This window comes from Gopherus flavomarginatus, chromosome 5, assembly GCF_025201925.1.
Source record: "Gopherus flavomarginatus isolate rGopFla2 chromosome 5, rGopFla2.mat.asm, whole genome shotgun sequence".
Classification (NCBI taxonomy): domain Eukaryota; kingdom Metazoa; phylum Chordata; order Testudines; family Testudinidae; genus Gopherus; species Gopherus flavomarginatus.
The window spans coordinates 97,703,820-97,722,271 of NC_066621.1; the positions used below are offsets into that span (position 1 = coordinate 97,703,820).

General features: G+C 45.4%; 1 protein-coding gene across 2 annotated transcripts in view; it reads left to right on the forward strand.

Moving 5' to 3' along the window:
• The first annotated feature begins 12,912 nt into the window (after positions 1 to 12,912).
• The window catches only part of LTK (leukocyte receptor tyrosine kinase), a 159,260-nt gene continuing 153,720 nt past the window's right edge, over positions 12,913 to 18,452 (forward strand). For both annotated transcript variants that reach the window (XM_050954786.1, XM_050954787.1), the window contains exon 1: positions 12,913 to 13,016. In XM_050954786.1, coding sequence (XP_050810743.1) covers positions 12,956 to 13,016 — 61 coding nt within the window. In that variant the 5' untranslated portion in view covers positions 12,913 to 12,955. The remainder of the gene's footprint in view (positions 13,017 to 18,452) is intronic.

Consider the following 18,452-nt stretch of genomic DNA (forward strand, 5'->3'; position numbering starts at 1 on the left):
GACTTCCTGTTAACACCAAAGAAACAAATGCCTGAGTAGGTACAGAAGAAGATCTGAGTAGCAAATTTGATGCAAACATTGGAAAACATTTGGACAGAGAAATCAACACAAACAAAAGGAAGAGGCAAAGGAATAATTAAAATATTGATGAAAAATAGAAAACACAGTGATGCTTAAAATGGTAAACAAAGGTAAAATAAACTCTGTATAAAGAAAACCCTTTCCAGTTAACAGTTAAGAATATGGCCAATCCCGTGGCAGTTTTAGTAACCACTCCGGATGGAGATGTGTAAAAACATTCTGATCAAATCTACTTATACTTGCCAAGGGACTAAATATAACATTTTTCAGAAATTAATGCCCAGTATGTACTAACTTATAAGGTCTGGTCAGAGGCCTTGTGTGTTTTGTTTTTGTTTGCTTATGTTTTTTCAGGTTAATCTATAAATTTATGGAAGCAAGAAGTATGCTGTCAAATTTGCTATGGCTTGTTGGCGATGTGATTACTAGACCTGTCTGTGCTACAGGATTCCATCTGAAGAATAAGCCAGAAGATTAAGTTACTTAAATTTCAATACAGTGAGCACACTTCTTAGGGGCACAAGCATAAAAACATGCTGTGTCAAACTAAAGGTCCACCTAGCCCAGCATCCTGTCTTTTAACAATGACCAATGCCAGGTGTTTCAGAGAAAATGAACAGAACAGGCAATGATCAAGTAATCATTGCAGACCATTCCCAGCTTCTTGCAAACAGAGGCCAGGGACACCATCCCTGCCCTCTTGGCTAATAGCCTCTATTAATGTATCTCTTCCTTTTATTTAAAACCAGCTGCTTAGTAATCTTAATTGGTAACCCCTAGTTCTTGTGTTATAAAACAAAAAGAAGTAAATAACACTTATTTACTTCCTCAACAACAGTCAGGATTTCATAGACCTCTATTGTATTCCCCTCTAGTTATCTCTTTTCCAAGTTGGAAAGTCCCAGTCTTGTTAACCTTTTCTTATACAAAGTTGTTCCAGGCCCCTGATTATTTTTGTTGCTTTTTTGTGTGTGCTTTTATTTCAGATATGACTGTTGCACATTAAGTGAATGTTTTTAGGGATCTATACACAGTGATTCCAGAACTACTTTTTGGGGGTGGGGGGGCAGAGTGTGGTAGCAGCTAATTTAGACCCCATTTTTTATATATCTAGTTGGAATTACATTTTTCCAGCATGCCTTACTTTGCATTTGTCAGCATTGAATGTCATCTGCTTAGTTACCCAGTTTTGGAAGATCCTTTTACAACTCTTTAAAGTCTGTTTGGGACTAGACTATCGTGAAGTTTTGTATCATCTGCAAATTTTTGCCAATTCATTGTTTGCTTTTTTTTTTAATATAGATCATTTAACAGTACTGCCTTTTCTCAGTACAGACCCCTGGAAACACCACTGTTTACCTCTCTCCATTTTAAAAATAACCAGTTATTCTTGCCTTTTGTCTCTTATCTTTTAACCAGTTATTGATCCATAAAGGACTTTCTCTCTTATCCTATAACAGCTCACCTTGCCTAAAAACCTTCCATAAGGGTTCTATATCTTTGTTAATCCTCTCAGTGAATTCTAGTAAACTGTTCTTTACTATAATTTCTGAACTGTAAAAATGAATGCAAATTTCTTTGGTTCTTCTATATTAGCTTTATTCTTCTTGGGTGTTCAAAGGTGCGAAGGAGACCTTAATTACCCAGTGGCCTCACTGGTTGTGTAGTAGGCTGTCTGCTTTTGATATACTGTCAGTACAGGAAAATCTCAAAATTCAAAAGCAGCCTCCAGGCTTAATTCTCTGAGGAGGGGAAAGTTTTAAAAATCTTTTGGAAAGTCTAAATTCCAATATTGGGATAGATAATGGTGCAGACTAATCAAAGGCCTAGCCAGAGTAAACCTTACTGTGGGCAACAACTTGAAGCCAACCTCTGCAAAAAGTCCTGCACAAAAGTCATGTTAGAGATATTACCTTGGTAATGTTCACTCTAGCAGCATTTATTTCACTAGGATCAAAGGGAGAGGAAGAAGGCTAAAAGAAAGCAAAGTAAAAGGGAATAAAAGAAATTTTTATCCAGACAACTGATTTTCCAGTACAAAAGCTCTCCACAACTCAATAAAGGAGTATCAAGTTGCTAAACCCAGTAAAGGGGATGATAAGGAAGAATGTGGAAGATGGGGAAATCTGGTACTCTGTGGTAACAGAGTCTGTCATTCCCTTTGAGGCCATAAAAGACACTCAGGGAATGTGGACATTTCATCTACCAAATAAGGCATATATTTCTGTGTGGGTACAGGGATTAACATCCAAGATATTAACAAAAGGGTGGCAAGAAATGTCAGAAAAACAAACTTTAGTAGTTAAGAGGGAATATAATCCACCTAACAAAAGGTGTTTAGGGACCTCAAGTGTAACAAATGGTGTATATGCTTTGGAGGCCAAAGTATCCCAAGCAATTAATCCCAAACGTGGGGAATTGTGGGACCCGCCTACACCACATAAAGAAACTCTCAGACACATGAACACCATCAGGAAAAAGCAACCAAAAGAATACATAATTCAAGGGGTTTGGGTTTAAAATAAAACTAAAATTCCAATCATAAAGATAGGATCAACGGTAAAATTGTATAACATCACTGAGAATATGGAAATGTGTCAATGAAGACGTAATTGGTGCACACAGAACACATGTTTACTTGGGTATGGTAATAAATCTGTATTTAAAGTATCCAAACAAAAGTACCCTGACATAAATATGCTTTAAGATGCCATACCTCATATGGGGACAATATGTAATATATGGGAGGCTAAACATGCATTAATGTAACCAAATCAACATAAGAACGTCACAATGTTCCTAAACATATAAAATGGTTAATTCCAGATTGTAATCATAGTGTATATATACACAACAAATCTAAATGTAAGATTTCTGTAATCTTAGTCCCTAAGAAGTGGATAATCAACAGTCTGTCACAGAATCACCATGCTAATGCTCTAAAACTGCTCTCTAAAAAGCCAGGCAAAACCCTGGTAAGGCATACCTCCCCTCACACCTTTTGCTGGGGCAAAAAAGCCTAAGCGGTCTTGCCCTTCCTGTGTCCAACCTGGGGCATTTGGCATCCCCTCAGTGAATTTGCCTGGGCATGGCTCCTGGGGAAGCCACAGGGCCTGCACGTCAGCTCTGTAGTCAGCTGTAACTCTCAGCCAACATTGCAAAATGGAGGGTTTATTAATTAACAGATACACAACGTGGAACAGACTTGTTGGCATGGGAATTGGTAACTTTTAGCCAAGTCCATCTTGGACTCCCTGCCTTTCTCCCAACCACAGACTGCCCAGCTTCTAGTGACTCAGCCTCCAACACACCCATTGCCCCTCCTCCTGGTCTTTGGCTCAATTCCCAGGCAAAGTGTCAACTGGTCACATCCCCCCTCCTAGGCTTTAGATTATGAAGAGCACCTTTTATAGCTTACATGCAGGCAACTGGAGTAGCCTTATCTGTCCCCCAGGGTCTTAGCCAGTCACATGCCCTTGTTCCTACCACCTAAGCATTAGTGCAACACACAGAAAAACTAAGGCAGCACACAGTATTTATGCAAAACAGTCAAAACTCACATAGACTCACTTACAACAAAAAGTGTACCAGGTAATATATGCCAGCACCTAAAAAATAAAACAGGGTATTATAAAATAGTACCAAAAGGAAATGGATGATGGTAAATACCCAAAGTGAAATGGAAACAAATAATAGGAGCCCAGTAAAAACAGGGCACCTTAATCACAGAAGGAAATTGGAATTTGGAATGGAAACAAGGTAACCTCACCACGAATTTACAGTGGAACAATGGTTGGTGGGAATTATATAAAATAAACAAAGATATATGTTGGCATCAAAAGGAAAAAGGTAATGTAGTAATAAATGACCTGGTTTATGGACCAAGGGATGTGGTGTACTCATTGAGATATTACTCATTTCCAGTATGAACAATATCAATGGCAACCTCAGATAACTAAAACCTTTGACTTACCCTAAATTAACATTGCCAAATTTAAGGGAAATAGAGTGAAATAATACAGATTGGGATATGAAAATACAAACTAATCAAGACACACTAGACCAAATAGAATAGTCAGCTAGACACTATAATATCTGTAAAAGGTATGCTTGCTCGAAAATACAAAATTGTTGAAAAAGCTGTAGAAAAAATAAGATCTCAAATGTGTATTTGGTATAATGTTGTATGTCAAGGAATAGCATGATATGGAGTAAAAAGGGCAATATTATTTTAAATTTTTGAAACTGCAGCGTTATTCCTTGTATGTTTCTGTTTTGAATATCAGATGTGTAAGCAATATAAAAAAAACTTTGCAAAAAAATTTATAAAATTAAGTTGTTCAGTTATGCTACTAAAAATTGTAAGATAATGCTTTGAGTTTTATAAAAAAACAGAAAAGGAAACACATAGTATACTAGTTAACATACAAATTGTGGGTATGATTGATGCGATATTACAATTATCTTTGGTAACTGAATATCGAATGGGGGAACTTTTGGGATGGTGTTGAATTGCTGTGGCCATACTGAATGAATGGTGTGAGAACATGGCTTGACATGACTGAACTGTGAAAGAGGATTCTGGGAGCAGAATCCTTCTCTTAGCATCAGGCAGATGGCAGAGGTGAAACTGATTGGCTCCATGCTGCGTGTATGATCAGTACTGATGTTTGAGTCAGCAAATAGGTCCACTTCAAAGCAAACAACATGTGTAGAACATCCTGAGTGGAGCATGGGCTGACTGGGGCATCTCAACTCTGTTGAGGGACATCACATAGGTGGCTGAAGTGAATGATTGATAAGGGAGTGAATGTGGGGTAATGTTAAGTTGGCACCACCCTGCAGTCTCCTCCTAAAAATACTAATTAGGTAAAAATTAGTAACCACATGCCCACTGGACATGCCTTTAAAGATATGTAACTCCTTTGAGGAAAAAAAGAATAAAAATCAAGCAAATTAAATTGCTGTTGGAATTCCTTAATTAATGCTTAAAGAAGCAACACTGCTAAACAGAGTAGCCAAAACTCTGCTCCGTGGGCTCGAGTAGAACTGTGAACCAGAGGGGTCTCAAGGCAGCCAAGGCCTTGCCTGAAGAGAATCCAAGACAGGCCAGAAGGCTGAGAAGAACAAACAAGGAGAGAAGAAGCCATCTATAAAATTGGTAACCACCTTCTTGGTTTGCCAAGCAGGAGCTGCATGAGGCTAGTGCAGGGCCTGTTTGTGTATTTTTTTGAAAGAGAGAATAAAAGGGGAATGTATAGTCTTAATGTATAGCTCTTAATGTTTAACATAGGAGTTATGTGCTTGATATAATCCTTTACTGCGTGTGTAATTCCTTCTCAATAAAGTACTGTACTGTGCATTGAAAATAATGACTGGATGTTTTTCACTGGTATGACAGTAATCTGCTTGTCCAGGAGCCAGTAAAGATCCATTTCAGGGGTAGTAGCGCCCTCTGTTTTCTACAAAATTGAACCCTTTTTCCAGGGTCCCTGACATTAGGGTATGGTTTCATGAGCCATGACAGGAAGAGATATGCAAGGTCCTCCAGAATAACAGTTGGCACAGATTGACTGTTCATAACAGTACCATTCGTCTGGAAGAAGGTCCCTGCTTTCTCCTTCAGGTACAAGCCAGAGTGCCTCAGAACCCTGGCATCATGTGTCTTTCCTATGCTGCCAACGTTAGTGATCATGAACCTGCCTCTGTGCTTGACCAAAGCCCTGAAGAACAATGGAATAGTACCCTTTGTGGTTCATGTACCCACTTGCCCCATCTAATGGACAAACCATGGGCACGTGAGGGCCATCAGTGGCCCCACCGCAGTTTGGGAACCCCATCTTCTGAAAGTCAGCTCTTATTTCAGGCACATTTCTTATGTCCACAGGGGTAAACTCCAGTGTTAATCGCAAATCTCCACTACCACACCCCCAGCAGTTGACTTGCCAACACCAAAAAGGTTCACTGCAGACCTGTAGCTGGCTGGGGTAGCCAGCTTCCACAGGGAAATAGCAGCCCACTTCTGTTCTGATAAAGCTTCTTTCAATGGACTGTTCTTGCACTGGAGTGTTCTTGCATGTTCCTCCCATAGATCCACGTGGGTCTGTTTTCTCGTGCCCAAGTTCTGGAGCCACTGCTGGCCATCCCAAGAGTGCTGCACAATGTGATCCCACCACCCATGCTAGTTCTCCTGCACCAGAAGCGATGCTAAACCCAAAGGGGATTCCACATGACAACAGCAGCATTCCTCATGCCTGTGCAATCTGTTGTGACTGAACGGTCTTCATCTCCCAGGTCTTGCTGCCTTCAGTGTGTCAGAAACTGCTCCTGAAATGCTATCCAGCTTCTCACCTACTGCCTACCCCACTGCATAAACATTTTACTCTGAAGAAGGAGCAGGAGCTGCTCATTCAATAGATCCATGGCTTTGACCCACTGTTAAATTGACAGAAATGAGGAGTGACCTCATCTGGAAGAGCCACTAGTAAATGTGAAGGCAGGAAAAATCTCTCTTCCTCACAAGGATCCAGGAATGACAGGAACATACTACCCACAATAAACCACCACAAACTGGTTCCTAGAGTATCCGCATCTGATGCAAAGATCCTGCGATATGCTCCCTAAAATCGGAGCGCTCAGCTTGTTTCCCTAGCATAGCCATGTGGATGTGGATAAACAGGGTTCCATGCAAATATGGACTCTACAGTGGATTTGCCTGGCTTGCTCCTTAATGCACATGATCCAAGGGCATGAACATGCGTACAGTGTAGACATACCTTCAGTCTCTCTCTGTCTCCGTTCCCCCTCTGTTTAAAAAAAGGGGCAGGGATAATAGTATTTCTCTACTTTAGAGGGGTGTTGTGAAGACAAATGAATATGCTCAAATACTATGTTAATGGGGGCCATATAAATATGTAAGATGGTTGGATAAAGAAGGGAAGGGGTGAAAGAAACAACAAAGGAGAGCACAACTCTTCCATATATGGGTGTCTCATTCCAAAAGGAAATCCTTATAATAGTATAAATGTCCTCATGCTTAAGCAATGAGTGGGTTGCCTGATAACCTTATATTAACACTCAAGTCTTACTGTCTAACGGATGTCTTGCTCTACGGACAGAGATGGTAACAGGCTAGTAAGGAGTTGACTCTTCCCTATGTCCATTCCTGTCAAATAATAGATTCTGATCAATATGCATAAACACCTGCAATATTTGGTAAAAGTCTGTCTGCCTGATGACAAGATCACATACTTAGCTTCCAGGCCAGTAGGCCAAATTGAATGATAATGATCTTACATGTAGATGGACACACATCTTGGTATAAAAGTGGCCAGTTGTCTCCCAATCCGTCAGGAATAACGAGAAATGTCAGAGGACGAATTCTCCCTGGAATTCAGCTATGATGTCAGATGGTTGGTACCTCTCCCGTTAGAAATGTCAAGTGTCTGCCGGTTTTCCTTTGACCAGCAGTACTCAGCACTCAGCCTCACATTCCAATCCAGAGCAGCAAGTCTTTGAAGCCCACCTACACACATTATCTTCCCCTCACTACTGGACCAAGGTACTCAGGACCGGCTCTAGGCACCAGCGTTCCAAGTATGTGCTTGGGGCGGCACTTTTCAAGGGGCGGCACTCCAGCCTTTTTTAACTTTTGCTTTGGTGGTGGCACTCTGCCCCCCCCCCTTTTTTTTTTTGCTTGGGGTGGCAAGAAACCTAGAGCTGGCCCTGAATGCACCTCCTCACTGCCTTCATTGTAGAGTCCCTTCCTTCTCCTGCTCCAGGATCTCCAGCTGCTGACTGCAAGAGAGAACAGTTGTCTCTTGTATTCTCATGTAGCAGTCAGTCATATTCTTAGTTCTTTTACTAATGAGAGAGGCAGACAGATGCCAGGATGTTGAAGACAAGTGAAAGCTGTGTCTGTTGCCTGCTTGAAGATACTTGGCTTTTATCAGCATCACTATGTGCCTGCCTTTGTCCATGGAGAAGCTTCTTGTGGATTTTTGGAACAGTCTGCCCATCTCCTGAGGTACTTTCTGTTCCCAATCTCTCTGGAGTAATTTGTGCCTTATGACTGACAATGTAGAGCAGTGGGTCCAACCTTCTCAGTCAGTAGCCCAATATATTATTTCAGTGTGCCAAGGAACCACAGTTCAGCTTCAAGCTGCCTTTCCCACCCCACCCTATACCCTCTCTAGCCCCTTCTCTCTCCTAAGTTCTTAAGAAATTGAGCTGGGAGCCTAAAAGCAGTTCCTAACTCCAAACTGTGGGTTCAGAACAGTATCTCAGAGGTTACTTTGTACTTCATTCCCCTTTGTAATCAAATGCAAATTTTCTTCTTAACACAGTCTCCCTTGAGGGTCACAATTAAGAGCCTTGAGGGCCCCAAGGTCCAGAGGTTGAACACTTCTGATCTAGGGCAAGGTGCTCAGATAATGGGATAAATAAAGTACTACAATGTCTGAGTCTCTATCTCCAACAGAGGTCACATCAAAGAGCCTAGAAGCTAGGGTCATGGGCCTAGGATGCCTTGACTCGTAAGAGGCCAGGAATCAAGATACACAACTACCTCACTGCTGCTTTCTCTGCTATTGAAGTTCTCACTAACAATAAAAAAACCAGAAGGTTTTGTTTCCGTGACCTGGTACACACTCTCTCTCTCTCTCACTATTTCTTTATTTTTTTAATTGCATCATAAAACCTATTTGTAGTTAAACAGAGCACTGTAGGTCTATCAATATACAAACCAACGTTCCCGTTTATTATTAAATCTAAGCAAATAATTTGAGACTAAATTCTTGGCCTTTGGGAGATATCTGGAGGGAAGAAAAATTAGGAATTAGTTACAGCTTTTTTAAATTACAGTGACAAGTCTCTGAGTTTCAATCACTGCAACCTCACTCGGGGAGTTACACCAGCATAAAACTTATGAACACAGCATGGATGAAATTGTATTGGTGTGAAACTGGAGGAACGCAGTGATGAATCAGCCCTTAGGGCCTCACTCCTGCAAACACTTATGCAGCAGCTTAATTTTACACGTGAGTAGTCCCATTGACATCGTAGGAGCCGTGGACAGCTGTGTGCAGATGGCACCAGCCACACTCCTTCCCACCCCTGAAATGCCCTCTTTCTGTCCCAGCATATCTCTTGCGTCCTGCACTAGGAGTAGAGGGAGAAAAAGGAGTTCCTTGTAGTCAATGTCTGCAGCCACAATTATGGTAGTGTGGTCACCCTGGGAGAAGGGAATCTTAGTTCTGTATTTCCTGGTTTGCTATATTTGAGGGTGTTTTTTTTCCTGGTTTGCTATATTTGAGGGTTTTTTGTTTTTTGTTTTAATTTTTACATCATTGTGATGTAGAAGGCAGGGAGTGAGTGTGGGGCAGCAGCAACTTTATCTCATGCCTTATCAAAACTCTTTTGTGGGGGAACAAGTGTCTAAGTAATGCTCTTGTAACATCTGATATAAAGGGTGTTAAACCTAAGTACTGATTCAAATCTACTTTATGAATGTGTCATGAGGAACAAACTGTTCCCTCATCCACAGAAGTGGTCCCCTTATGTTAAAGATGGGGTGATAAGGAAAAGCTACTGCCATTTCTGAACATAAGAGGATTTCAGTTTTCAGGGCTATCTATTTATCTTGGTTACTTACATGTCCATATGATGGGATGTCTACCCCCTCATAGATGAACAAGGTTTAATGGAGTCTGACAACTCAGTGACCCACCTGGCTGCCTCGGTGGGCCAGCTTGTACTCTGCCCTGGTCCCGAGGCCCGCAGGGGCTCCTTCACGGGGCCGTGAGCACGGGCGTGTACTTGGCGCGGTTCACGTCTGTCCCTAGCACCTGCCCTTTCTGTGGTGAGAAGGAGACCTTGGCGCACATTTATTTGGAGTGCGCCAGGTTGCAGCCCCTGTTCCGGCTCTTCCTGAATATTTTCTTGCGTTTTTGGTTGCACTTTTCCCCTCACCTTTTTATCTACACGCTCCCCATCCGTAGCCCCACAAAGTCGCGGGATCTCCTTCTCAACCTCCTCTTGGCCCTGGCCAAACTGGCCATCTACAACACCAGGGAGAGGAGGTTGGCCAACGGGATTTCCTGCGACTGTAGGGCCTATTTCCGTTCCTCCGTCTGTTCACGCATCCAGGCTGAGTTCCTCTGGGCGGCGTCCACTGGCTCCCTTGACGCCTTCGAGGAGCAGTGGGCGTTGTCCGGGGTTCTCTGCTCAGTGTCCCCATCAGGTTCCCTTCGTTTAGCCCTATGACCTCACTCCCGATCCTGTTTTTTCATTAGTTGTCCCCCGTAATTACTTGGTGTCCCAGACGTGTGGGTCCTCCCCTTAGGCTGGGTGGAGGCCCTTTAGAAGTGGGTGGGCTTTGTCCGCCCACCGCTGCTGGACGCCAATAGGACCCACCTGGCTGCACCTGGAGAGTGTTTTAGGCTTGATTTGTTATTAGGCCCACCTGAGGAGGAACTGGGTCTTCATAAAAGGAAGGAGTGAGTGACTAGGGAGTCTAATAGAAGGATCCAAGATAGAGAAACCCAGGAGATCCCTCTCTCTGTAGGAAGGTAGACTGAAGAAGGCCACAGGGATGGAATTAATCTTTGGGGTGGGCCCTGGAAAGTGGCAAGGCACAGAGAGGCGGTCCTGAGGGCAGTGTTATATTAAAAAAGGAGCTGGGAAGACCTAGGGAAAAGCCTGACTAGGAGTCAAAGGAGGCTGTGTTAAGTACAGTTGCAAGGAAGCAGCCCCAGTGGCTCAGAGGTAGGAAGTGGCCCACAAAAACAGTGGAGCCCAGAGCACAGGGTGGGATGGGGTTCCTGTACCAGTCTGAGGAAGGGGCATACTAGCTTTATATAAGGACTATGAGCTGAGCATGGGGATGGGTTGAGAACTAGTTAAAGAAGTCTCTTTTGTTTGGGGATTGTTTGTTGGGCTTTTTATTACACCAGAAAGGGTGGGACTAAAATGTCACCTGGCTGGAGGGTTGAGTTGGAAGAAGAGGTTCACCACCACTGCGATGACCAGCAGGGGGTGCTAGAGGACACAGCACTGCTATGCCCCACCTAGCTATGAGGGGGCACACCTGCAGTGAGTCCATTCTTCCACAGGCCCCCATTACCAGAGTATCAGCCCCTCACAATCTTTAATGTATTTATTGCCATAGCACCCCTGTGTAGGTGAGCCCTGCTATTGTCCCATTTTACAGGTGGGGGACCAGAGACAGAGAGTCTAAGTGACTTGCCTAAAGTCATACAAGAAGCCTGTAGCAAACAAGCAATTGATCCAGGGTATCCAAAGTCCCAGGCTAGTGCTCTTGCCACTGGATCATCCTTTCTCTCATTAACTGCTGTTAATCCAGGGAGGGAGAGATTCTCATAGATATAAGAGAACTGGTTGTAATTACATAACAATCCTGTTCTCACAAGATTTCCCCCCATAAGAGAATTTAGAGAAGCATGCAGGTGCTGTGAATCTTTTGAGGTTCCCTTATCCCTCCCTTTGCACCAGTTGGAGTAACAATAGTGGCTGTGTCAAGACCAGATCTACCAGGGATTTGTGCAAACTTCCCATTGACATCAGTGGAAGATTCGGTGTGGATTGAGGGAGTAATGGAGTTTGGGATTTATAACCCACTCATGTGTCTGACAAAGTGGGTATTCACCCACGAAAGCTCATGCTCCAATACGTCTGGTAGTCTATAAGGTGCCTCAGGACTCTGTCACTTTATACAGATGCAGACTAACACAGCTACCCCTTTGACACTTGAACTCACTCCATGAATCATAATTTAAAGATGGAATTCAGGGCTCTCCACTGAAGGAGTTTGACACTCTTGGTTTAGAGGGAGTCTAAACTGACGTAAACTCTGCCTTCCTCCACCTCCTTCAACATGTAGGGTGTTCAGCTTAGACTCCCTTAACAGTTTAGTTTAGACTCACACTCACTTACCACTGTGCAAGTCATCTGCATCTTACGCATACACTTCCATGTCACTGGAGGTTTTTAAGAACAGGTTAGACAAACACCTGTTGGAGATGGTTTTGGTTTACTTGGTCCTGCCTCAGTACCAGGGGCTGGACTAGAGGATTTCTTGAGGTTCCTTCCAGCTCGACGTTTCTACGATTTCATCCCTCTGAATGTAAGTGAATCTAAGGGAGCGTAAATTGATGTAACTCATGCCTGAGGAACCACAGGGAAAGAAGAAGTTAATAAGTAAAGCAACTACCCAGAGGGTATCAGAAGGTGGAAGGTAAAGCACAAACGGTACTGTAACCCGCACCTCCTGCTCCATGTAACCCAAGTTAGACTCCCCTGCACATGGGTAAATGGGTGTAAGTGGATCTAGGGAAGTCTAGCTTAGTGTAAGGGAGTCTAGCTCAGTGTAAGGAGATCTGATTCCCCTCACATACCAGTGTCAGCCAGAGTAGACTCAGGCCTAGGGGAATCTATTTTACAATCACCTTACATATCACCTGAACTTGGCCCACAAACTGTGCGCCTTGGGGCCAAGGTAACGGAGCAGTTCCATCCAGGCAGCTGCAGGATGAGAGCGATTAGGAGAGGGAAAACACCTAATAAGATGCTGAATTCAGTTCTTCCAATTGAATGCAGGTGTTTGCAGAATGTATTCCCGGATGCGTTAATAATTGATGTGAGTTCTGCTCCTTGGATTCGCTGCTCTGCGCAGTAGCTGAACCTACGGGGGGGGGGGGACCGGGCGGGTTTTAGGACCCATGAGAACCTTCTTGAGCAGGAGGTGGGAATTCTTCTATAAGCCAGCAAGAGTCCGAGCCTTAACCTCAGAGCTGCCGCGGAGCCCGAGAGCGAGCGAGCTCCGCGCTGGGAGACGCACCCAGGACCCCGCAGAGTCATGGATTGTCTCCCGCCTCTGGCCAGCCCGCTCCAGCTGTTGCTATGGCTCGCCACGCTAGGTGAGTGAAGTAACTTCTGCCCCCCGGCCGCGCAGAGTCCCTCTGACCCCCAGGCACCAAGCCCCCCCGACTCACTTCCTGCCCCCGCTTTCTGTTAACTTTTGTCCGTGGGGAGAGGACAAGGGGAAAGAAGCCGGCGGTGCCATTAGCTCGCTCCTGCTGGCTAGCGACTGAAATGAGGAGGGCTGCGGCTGAGGGAGGTGAAATGAAGCCGTGGAAGGGAAGGTGCCTCTGGGGGGCAGAGAGAGGCTGGGCTGGGGGCGAGGGCACAGCTTAGGGGCGATGCAGTGTGGCGGGGAGCGGTTCGCGATGCGAAGGGGCGGCTTGGGACTTCCCACTCGCCGCGGCGCTCAGGCTGAGTTTCGCAGGGAGTCTCTGTCTATGGTGCGTTGCCAGCTTTGGTACCGAGCGGGAGGGACCAAACCGGGGTCGGCGGGGAGCTGCCAGGAGAGAAACCGGGGTTGGGGGGGGTAGCGAGTCACGCCACGAAAGCCTGGAAGGACAAGGCTCCGGGTGTCTGCCAACGCGCCCTGCGTTCACGCGGTGCAGGAGATACAGCTGGGAATGCAACTGGGGACGGCGTCTGGTCGCTGGGGCTGCTGTCAAGCGAAGTAGTTGTGCTTCCCAGCCTAGTACTGATCTGACTTCCCCGGGTGGGGGAACTATTGTTTTGCTCCTGCAGGGGGCTGGGTTCGGTCTTTGCTAGCTCTGGCTAAGTGCTAAAGAGATGTTGCATTTTGATTTTGCACTGGGCCATTCCAGGCCAGCGGCTTGGGAGCAGGTTTCAGCACTTATTGAAATGGAGACTTCTGCTTGCAAATAGATGGCCTCGCCCAGACTATCTGTTGTGTTTCTGGCTGTGTGCCGCAGTTGGTCCCATTGGGAAGACCCCATAAGTTGGCACACCCGTTGTAAGCAGAGCTGCTGTATATTTCGTTTTCGGAGAGCCCGGGTTCTTTGGTTGCCTGTGGTCTGATTCAGAGCCATTGAGTCTTGTTTCAGTCTCTGGTTTTGGTGCAGTGGTTTTCAAACTGCTGCCTGCGATGAAATCATACTTAAGTTTTCTCATGGTGCCTGTCCGTACGCTCCTAATTTAAAGGGTGGCTGTCCTAGAAAGAGGCAGATAAAAAACACACCTTTTGTTAGAAGGCACAAGTAAGGAGCTAAAAGTAAACAAACATACAGTTTGTAAGCTCTGTTCTGCCATATGCCAAAAATATTCTCAATTGTCCAAGAAGTGACTGGGACAGAGAGAGGTTTAACCATCTTAGTTGCTTTTATGGGCTTCAAAAGGGCGTAATCTGCCTTGGAGAAGGAAGATCCTGAGACTCGGCCCTTGTTTCATTTAGGGCCTGCTCCTGAGGGAGTCATGGGGAGTTTTGCTGATGACTTCAACTGAAGCAGGATCGGGCTGTTCATGGCCACTTGTTTCCTGCTGGATTTAACCGCCCTAAGTCCGGCAGTGAAGACCGCTCCAGCCCCATGCTGACTTTCTGCTGTCTGCCTGGTGAAATGCACATTCCTAGTGGGCCATGCCCTGAATGGACTATACCAGTGTCCCTCTCTTCTGCTGGTTTTAACTTTCAAAGTGCTTGCGCTTGGTGGGGGGGGGGGGGGCAAAAAGCTTTAAAAAAAGCCCAGAAAATCATATGGCAGCAAGAAGCGCAAACCAGGGTGTTGCTGGGGAGGTACATTAGTCAGACCGGAGGAGCGGGGAAAGAGACCTGTGCTGCTTCTTCAGGGGCCAAAGTGGAGGCTATAGCCGTAAAACACTGCTGGGGAGGGCAAGAGGAAACCAGACAGAATGATTGTCTAGAAAAGAGCCTAATTTTTCATCATCTGTGTTGTTCTGAATCCTCCCTGTTAGCAGGTTTCTCCTTAGAATTCCATGAAGGCCAAACCCCTAAGGAAGACTGAGTGCTGATGCACTCCCTTGATAGAAAGCTGAAATACCCTGTCAACAGAATTACAGACAAACATATGCCCTAGCAGAGCCTCCTGTTTCTAACACACTGTTTGCTCACAACTATACCATGCAGTCATTTTACTGCTGGAGGAGCAAGTGGTGGCTTACTGGTTATGGCTGCCACTCTACAGCTAAGGTTGCAGAAACTCTTCTGTTCAAATACCTGTTTTCAACCCTTTCTATTATCTGCAGTGAAATTTTTATGGGATGGGATTTCTCAAGTTTCATCTCAGATGAGAGAAGTTTTTTGGGTGGAAGAGTTTGAGTAACCTGTCCAGTCGCTTTTGACTTGTGCAACATTAGAGCAGTATTGGAATTAAGAATGTGCTGTTACTAGGTATCTCCTATCAACTTTCATTTCTTAGTAAACTTCTACTGGCAGCAGCCAGGGAGCTTTTCATGCTCTGTCTTTTGGGTTTGTCTAAACAAGAAAGTTACACTGGTTTAACTTAATGTGGAAATTGAAATGAGTTTCCTTAAATCAGTGCAAACCCCTGTGTGGACACTCTTATTTCAGTTTGAGTGGCTTATTTCGGTTTTGCTTAAGTTGCTTGAGAACAAGTTTTAGCACCTAAAATTAAACCAGTGTAACTTTCTCACGGAGATAAGTCCTTTCTGTGACATCTCAGGCATTTAGGTATCTTTCCTTCCTTTCGCCTACCTGGAGGTGAACATTCTGTGAGAGGAGGTAACCCTTTCTCCTTCCTATTGTGGAATAGCCTTCCTTTTATTAGTCCCTCAGTCCCTTTTGTGCTACCCATAACAAAGACAGGTTTGTGGTTTCATTAGACCACTCCACTAGTCCCAGGCCAGGACAGCACCAAGTGATCCTTGAAAACTGTCTTAGAAGGAGGAGGATCCAAGCTCCCTTACTAAATAGCACGCTGTCTCTGGATATGATGTCCGGCTGAGGATGCATGGTATCAGGCACAGCTAACAGCACTGAAGGTGAAGCAGCTGAGGGAGAGTGCCAGTTTGGGATGCTTTGAAATGGAAAGGAACAGATCTTTAGGCATGAAGATTGGGGAAGTGGAGGGAATCTTTAAAGTACAATGGAGCAGGTCAGGCTAACTGGAGAGGAATTCTGTTTTCAGGGGAAACTTTGTAAGGTGTGAAAACAGGGGATTTTCAGCCTCTTATGCAGGGAGGACACATCCAGCAAACAAAGGCTGGAAAGAGGGTGGAACAAAGCAAGGACTCGCATGCACTGTTCTAAAGTCCTCCACTTTAGAAGACAGATGTGGCCCTTCAACTATGGGAGGCAAAATCCAACCATTTGTCCATGCTCCTCCGTTCATTACATTGCTAAAACACTGCTTGCTGCTCACTTAGAAACAGGGAGATTCAGTCAGAGCAAAGGATGTACCAGTTCAGTGACATCACACAAACTGCATACTGTAAGTGTGTGTGTGTTTGCAAGCTGTTTATATATGTGCCTAGCGATGCATGGTGTGCTTGTATATGTATGTGCCTCTATATGCTGTGTGAGACTACCTGTTTAGATGTGCTCTATCCTGTACTATTTACTTGCGTTTGTGTGCAAGTTCTTGTCTTCAAATTGGAGTGTGTGGCAATTATATTAGTGGTTGTTTTCTTTCCTGGAAGGAAACTCCTGCTTGTAATTCCATGTGGATCATGGCAACATTCCTTCTGGCCCCAGAAAAATAGTAATAGAAACAAAGATAACTTGAACTTTTCTTACTCTTTCAGTGAAAGACAGAAAAAAGTGAGGGAGAAGAGACAGATAAACTTCCTGGAAACAGAAATAAACAGAAGGGAAATTAGAGGCTAAATTCTGATCTGATGTAAATTGATGTAGCTCCATTGACTTGAGTGGAGTTACACTAACTTGTATCAGCTGAGAATCTGGCCCTAGATATTTAAAGACCCTTGATCCAAAACTAAAACCTACTTAGCACAGTATGATTCCTGACCCAAGTGCTGGAATCACAGCAGGAAAACCACCACATTGATTACTGAACTAGACCAGGCTCACAGCCCTCCCCTGCACCTGAGCATCAGTTCCTCCCCTCTCCCTCCCATTCATCTTGCTCCCCTTCCTGTCTCCTCTCCCACATTACAGCACTGGGTTCACTGTTGGCATGACAGAACCTGTTGATGCAAAGAAACAAAAGATGGAAAGGAATCCTTGTGTACACAGCATCAGATAGGTGAAAGGTGCGAAAGCAGGGCTGCATGGAACAGCAGAAGTGTGACCACAGATATGACACATGGCTGTATGGGTTGGAGGGGAATTCAAAGCCAGATAGCCAGACTGTGACCAGTACCTTTGAGGGTGCAAGGAGCTTTCTCTGCCCCATGCACAGGGGTCAGCCACAGCCAGAGTCTAGGATCAGTGCCTACGTACGCCTTTGAAAAAGAGACAGTGGAGGTGGGACCAGAGCCTTGCACTTAATAGTGGAATTGGCTGACTGCAGGGTGGAGTGTACTTCCTAATGAGTGGCATGTCCTGGGCTAGTGAGACTCAGTGATGCCCCCTATTCAGGGCTGTAACTTATCTGCATAATCAGATCCATAATGAGCAGGGCCGGTGCAAGGATGCTTCGCCCCCTAGGCAAAACTTCCACCTTTCTCTCCTGGCAACTCCCCACCGACCCCGGTTTGGTCCCTCCCGCTCGGTACCAAAGCTGGCAACGCACCACAGACAGACTCCCTGCGAAACTCCCACCTTGCGCCCTCCCCACCCCTCCACACTCCTGCCTTGAGGCGCCCCCTCCCACGGCAGCTCTGCCCTGAGGCCGCCCCCTCGTCCCAGCTCACATCTGCTCCACCCATGAGCATCCCAAGCACGCCGTGGCTGCTTCACTTCTCCCACCTCCCAGGCTTGCGGCCCCTAAGCTGATTGGCACCACAAGCCTGGGAGGCAGGAGAAGTGAAGCAGCTCCTCCCCGAGCACGCCATCGCTGCTTCACTTCTCCTGCCTCCCAGGAGGCTTGCGGTGCCAGTCAGCTTAGGCGCCACAAGCCTGGGAGGTGGGAGAAGTGAAGTGGCCACAGCGTGCTCGGGGAGGAGGCGGGGCAGGGGTGAGCTGGGGCAGGGAGTTCTCCTGCTAGTTGCCCCCTGGCTTACTTGCTGCAGGCAGCCCTCCCCGCACTCCCTTGCCCCAGCTCCCTCCGCCTAAATGCCAGAGGCGACCAGGATGGCCGAAGATCTGGCCGCCATGGTTGCTGCTGAAGAAAATGGCACCCCCCCAAATGCTAGTGTCTGAGGCGACCGCCTAGGTCGCTTAAATGGTTGCACTGGCCCTGATAATGGGGACTGGGTAACAAACAAATAACATTGGCTTAGCATAGAATTAAGGGAGATTGAACAGCCACCTCCATCAGCAAGAAGGGAACTCTTACTCCAGTGTCTATCATAGAGAAGAGCTCTGATTTATCTCCATTGAATTTCCAGGCCAAATAGAACTCCATTAAGGAGTTGGTAGTGATTCTGTATTTGAGCCTTCA